Source organism: Dipodomys ordii, unplaced genomic scaffold (assembly GCF_000151885.1).
Source record: "Dipodomys ordii isolate 6190 unplaced genomic scaffold, Dord_2.0 Scaffold13, whole genome shotgun sequence".
Taxonomy (NCBI): Eukaryota; Metazoa; Chordata; class Mammalia; order Rodentia; family Heteromyidae; genus Dipodomys; species Dipodomys ordii.
In genome coordinates, this window is record NW_012267229.1 from 13,085,619 (window position 1) to 13,091,093 (window position 5,475).

Here is a 5,475-nt window from a genome sequence, read left to right on the forward strand (position 1 = left end):
AAATGTCAGTCAAGAATTGTAGTTTAGCCAGGTGCCAGTGGCTCAAGCCTGTAATCCTAGCTACTCAGGAGTCTAAGATCTGAGGATCAAGGTTCAAAGCCAGCCCTAGCAGGAAAGTCTGTGAAACTCTTATCTCCAATAAACCACCAGAAAACCGGAGGTGGTGCTGTGGCTCAAGTGGTAGAGCGCTGGCCTCGAGCCGAAGAGCTGAGAGGTAGTTTAGGGAGGGGGTAACACTCTTCAGAAAGAAATGCATTCATTATTTTATTTATTTATTTATTTTTTGCCAGTCGTGGGGCCTGAACTCTGGGTCTGGGTGCTGTCCCTCAGCTCTTCAGCTCAAGGCTAGTGCTCTACCTCTTGAGCCACAGCACCACTTCTGGCTTTTTCTGTTTATGTGGTGATGAGGAATCGAACCCAGGGACTCATGCTTGCAAGGCAAGCACTCTACCGCTGAGCCACCTTCCCAGCCCCTGCATTCATTATTTATGTCATGAAACCCCTCGGTTCCTCACCTTTACAACAATACACTCCCTGTTACAGGAAGGAAACGAGAGGGAGCTCCGAGAGGTTGGCCATTTGTTCAAAGTCACACAGCTCCTGAGGCCCAGAGGGAGGTTCAGTGGGCGCAGATGCCAGGGGGAGGGAGGCGGCTCCAGATGCAGGAGCTTGAGCTCTTCCTGGAGGGGGGAGGTACGGCAGCTGGGCCCCCCGGACGCACCCACGGGTGAGGCGGGCTGTGCGCGCGGGCCGCGCAGGCTGGGGGCGGCCGGGGCGCGCCGTTCCCACGTGGCGGGGCGGCGCCGCTCGGGTCCTCCCCCTCCTCCTTCTCCTCCTCCGCTGCCTCCTTCTCCTTCTTCTCCTCCTCCGCCGGGCTCCGTTAGCTTCCGACGCCTCTGCAGCCCCCGCGGGCTGCGCGCGGTCTCCGGCCCAGGTGAGCGGCTGGGGACCCCGCCGTGGGGGGGGGGCTTGCACACCTGCCGCCGCCGTGGGGTCGAGGGCTAGGTCCCCACCGCGCACACGCGCCAGCCCGACCGTCCCTGCCTGGGGCCCCTCTCACGCTGCACACTGCTCTCTAGTTACGGGGCACCCCTTCATCCCCCAGATTCGGGGCACCCCTCCCTCCCCCAGATTCGGGGCACCCTCCCTCCCCCAGATACGGGGCACCCTCCCTCCCCCCAGATTCGGGGCACCCTTTCCTCCCCCCAGATTCGGGGCACCCTTCCCTCCCCCCAGATTCGGGGCACCCTTCCCTCCCCCCAGATTCGGGGCACCCCTTCCTCCCCCAGATTCGGGGCACCCCTTCCATCCAGATTCGGGGCACCCTTCCCTCCCCCAGTTATGGACCCCTTCCTCCCTCCTCACCCAGAAAGCGCACCCCTTCCTCCCTCCCGAGTGCGATGACCCCCCCCCCAGATGTGCGGTCCTCTCCCTCCCTCTGACCCACTTTGTCCCCGGCCCGCAGAGCCCGCGGGATGCTGGACCCCAGGCTTCCGGGCATGGGGTGGGGGTGCCGGCGCGGGCGGGCAGGAGGCGCACGTAGGCAGCCAATTCGAGGGGAGGGGGGAGGGGGGCCGCGGCCATCTGCGCAGGGACCTCTGCAGATGGCCCCAGCTCATCCCAACCTGGGCTCCCACCTACTGTCCTCTGAGGACAGACAGCTGAAGGAGGGGGGGGTCCCTGGCCTAGCCAGGGAGCTGCCCCAGCCCTCTGCACCTCAGGCCAGGCCCCTACCCCCAACCTTTCACCCCTACCTAAGGACTTAAGCCTTTTCCCAGTTCTTAGTAAACCAGGTCCGGGTGGGGGAAGGGGGTACAGGTTCAGGATTCTTCATCTCCATGGTGGGGATACTGACTTTTGTCCGCAGCATAAAGGTGAACTTGAAACTCAGTGATTCCCCCATACCAGAGTCTGTCTAGTCCCTCTGAGCAGTTAGTGAGCTGCCAGGGGCAGAACTCATCCACACCACCTCCCAGATGTTCTCCAGAGTCGCCAGGAGCGTGGTGCTGAGGACAAGAGGACTGGGGGCTCGGGGGACACACAGCCCAGGGGGTACAGGTAAGACAAGGACCTCTCTCTCCCGGCCTACTGCCCAAGCAAAGGTCCTTTCTGCAGGCTGATAGCGCCTCAATTCCTCCTCCTCCTCCTCCTCCTCTTTCCTCCTCCTCCTCCTCCTCCTCTTCTTCCTCTTCTAATTCTAATTCTTCTTCTTTTCCTCCTCTCCTCCTCCCCCTCCTCCCCCTCTCAGCCCTCAGCCTTGGGGATGGAAGTCATAACCTGGGCACTGTCCCTGAGCTCTTTTGTTCAAGGCAGGTACTCTACTATTTTGAGCCACAGCGCCACTTCCAGTTTTCTGGTGGTTCATTGGAGCTAAGAGTCTCATGGACTTTCCTTCCTGATCCTCAAGCCCTGATCCTCAGATCTCAGCCCCCTCAGTAGCTAGGATTACAAGCATGAACCACCAACCCCTGGCTTCCAACTCCCTTTCTTTGGTCCTGCTCCTTGGTTCTGGGCTAAGTTCCTCCAGCGGGTTTACTGAGTATCTACTAAGCATTGTCTGGAAGCTTCCCACAGGAGTGTGAGCAAGCTCTCTGGTCCCCACTCTGCATGGAGGACACTGAGGCTCTGTAAGGGAACGGGGCTTGGAGGGGGGTGACTCCAAATGGAGTTTGGACACCAAAGCTGTGCCCTCCGCCCTTGGCCAAGGCTGTGCTTACCATTCAGGTCCAGGTTCAGGTCTAGCATGTCGGGAAGCTGGCTCTGAGCCTCTGCCTACCATGATCTCTGTGGCTCAGATCTTCCCAGAGAACACAGCTTGGGGGTGGGGCAAACCGCAGCTCTGGCCCTGATCCTCGCTGTGATTGTTAACTCACTAAGCTGCTCCTTGTCTTTCATCTGCCACAAGGAGATGGCTGCCACTCAGCCAAACAGCCTGGCTCTCCCAAAAGGGGCCTCAGAAGAGCTAGTTACAGGGCTGGGAAGGTGGCTCAGTGGTAGAGTGCTTGCCTAACATGCATGAAGCCCTAGGTTTGATTCCTCAGTACCACATAAACAGAAAAAGCTGGAAGTGGCACTGTGGCTCAAGTGGTAGAGTGCTAGCCTTGAGCACAGAGAGGCTCAGGGACAGTGCCCAGGCCCTGAGTTCAAGCCCCAGGACTGGAAAAAAGCAAGAAAGCCAGAGGGGGGGGAAGGAAGGAAGGAAGGAAGGAAGGGCCCGGTTATAGCAACTCAAGTCTGTAAACCTCGCTACCTAGCAGAAATTGGGCAATCCAGGTTCAGAGTTAACTGAGGCATACAAGTTTGTGAGATGCCAGCTCACCCAATGGCTGGGTACAGTGTCGCATGACGCTTTAGGGTCAGCACAGTGGTTGGCATAGTCCTGTCTGTCTGCCCTAGCACTGTGGGGAAGCACCAGTAGGAAGATCACATCTTAGGCCAGCCTGGGCATAAAGCCAGTCCTTCCGAAATAACCAATGCAAAAAGGGTCTAGTGGCGAAGGTGTGGCTCAAGCTGTCGAGTGCCAGCCTTGGACAAAAAAGGCAAATAAGACCTTGGCACCCAGAGTTCAAGCTGTAGTACCTGGCACCAAAAAACACAAAAACTGCCTTGGCATGTCTTATTACTATGTTGGTCAGGGGTGGGATAGGTGGGTGGCTGGCGTCCAGCCTCCTCCCTTGTACCTGCAGCCCACAGCCCTGGGAAGATGACTCCGTACACCAACTATTACGCCCAGCGCTCCTACCCCATGCCAGACGAGCCCTTCTGCACGGACCTCAGCGCAGAGCAGCAGGCCCTGAAGGAGAAGGAGAAGGGCAGCTGGACCCTGCTGAGCCCCGAGGAGAAGGTGGCCTGTAGGTGCTCTCAGGGCTGGCGGGGGACAGCAGGGGAGGGTGTGCCATATAGACAGCTCCTCCCTGCTTCCCGGCCAGGGGGTGACATGTCTGAGGATTGTGGTTCAAAGCCAGCCAGCAGGAAGACCCATGAAACTTTTTTTTTTCTTTTGTCAGTCATGGGGCTTGAACTCAGGGACTGGGAATTGTCCCTCAGCTCTTCATCTCAAGGCTAGCACTCTACCACTTGAGCTACAGCACCACTTCTGGTTTTCTGGTGGTTTATTAGAGATAAGAGTGTGAAACTTTCCTGCCTAGGCTGGCTTTGAACCTCGATCCTCAGATCTCAGCCTCCTGAGTAGCTAGGATTACAGGCGTGAGCCACCTGTGCCCCGCTCAAGGCTAGTGCTTGAGCCTCAGCTCCAATTCTGTTTTTCTGGTAGTTAGTTGGAGATAAGAGTCTCATGGACTTTCCTGCCCCGGCTGGCCTCAAACTGTGATTCTCAGCTCTCAACCTTCTGAGTAGCTTGGATTACAAGCCTGAGCCACCAGTGCCTGGCTTTGAGACTCTTTATCTCCAATTGAACACCAAGAAGCTGGAAGTGGAGGTGTGGCTCAAGTGATAGAGCTTTTAATTCCCTTGAGGGGAAAAAAAAAAAGCTAAGGGACAGTGACCAGGAGCTCAAATCAAGCTCCAATACACACACACATACAAGTCTAAGTCCCAATAAAGGCTTGTTTGTATACTTCCATACCTAAACCTCATCCTATACAGAAGAGTTAGAGTATAACCAAACTCATCTCTTTGGTGGGCAACAGGACCAGGATCTGAGTTCAAACCTTAGGACCGGCACACAAAAAAAACCTCACAAAAAAAAAAACAAAAAAGTATCTGCTGGATAAACACCATCAGCTTCAGGGACACCTGGGGCCAAAAGCTGGCCCAGAGTCCCTGGGTTGGCTGGATCTCAGGTCCTGTTACCTGCCTCCAGTATACCGCCTCCAGTTCCATCAGACGTTCGCAGAGATGAACCGGCGCACCAACGAGTGGAAGACCGTGATGGGCTGCGTGTTCTTTTTCTGTGGACTCACGGCCCTGGCAATTTGGTGGCAGCGGGTCTATGGTGAGTGGTCACCCCTCACTTGCCTGCAGGTCATGCTCTGTGGTCACAGTCAAGCTCTTCAGGGAACCACAGTGGGACTCATTGGAAGAGTTCTGAAAAGTCTCCAAAGAGGGAGGGAGAGAGGCCACAATGTAGCTGCCCAAGTTGGACTGTGTGTGTGTGCGCGCCTGCGCTTTTCTGGACCTCAGCCTCCTTATCTATCTAATGGGAATAATGCTCACATCTTGGCATTTTGGTGATGATTTGGTGAGAGCTGTAGGTCAGTCCTTGGCACCTAGCCATAATGCTATTGCTACTGACTTGTGTTATTTTCCCTCATAAAAAAGAGATCCCAGTATACAAAAGCTTAAAAAAAGATGGGCTGGGAAGGTGGCTCAGTGGTAGAGTGTTTGCCTTGCATGTATGAGGCCCTGGCTTCAATTCCTCACCACCACATAAGCAGAAAAAAAGCCAGAAGTGGCGCTGTGGCTCAAGTGGTAGAGCGCTAGCCTTGAGCTGAAGAGCTGAGGGACAAAACCCAG

The 5,475-nt window shown here is 56.1% G+C and overlaps 1 protein-coding gene across 1 annotated transcript in view; it reads left to right on the forward strand.

Moving 5' to 3' along the window:
- The first annotated feature begins 852 nt into the window (after positions 1-852).
- The window catches only part of LOC105981611, an 8,187-nt gene continuing 3,564 nt past the window's right edge, over positions 853-5,475 (forward strand). The window contains exons 1-4 of the mRNA XM_013010825.1: positions 853-934; positions 1,977-2,058; positions 3,687-3,851; positions 4,823-4,954. Coding sequence (XP_012866279.1) covers positions 1,977-2,058; positions 3,687-3,851; positions 4,823-4,954 — 379 coding nt within the window. The 5' untranslated portion in view covers positions 853-934. The remainder of the gene's footprint in view (positions 935-1,976; positions 2,059-3,686; positions 3,852-4,822; positions 4,955-5,475) is intronic.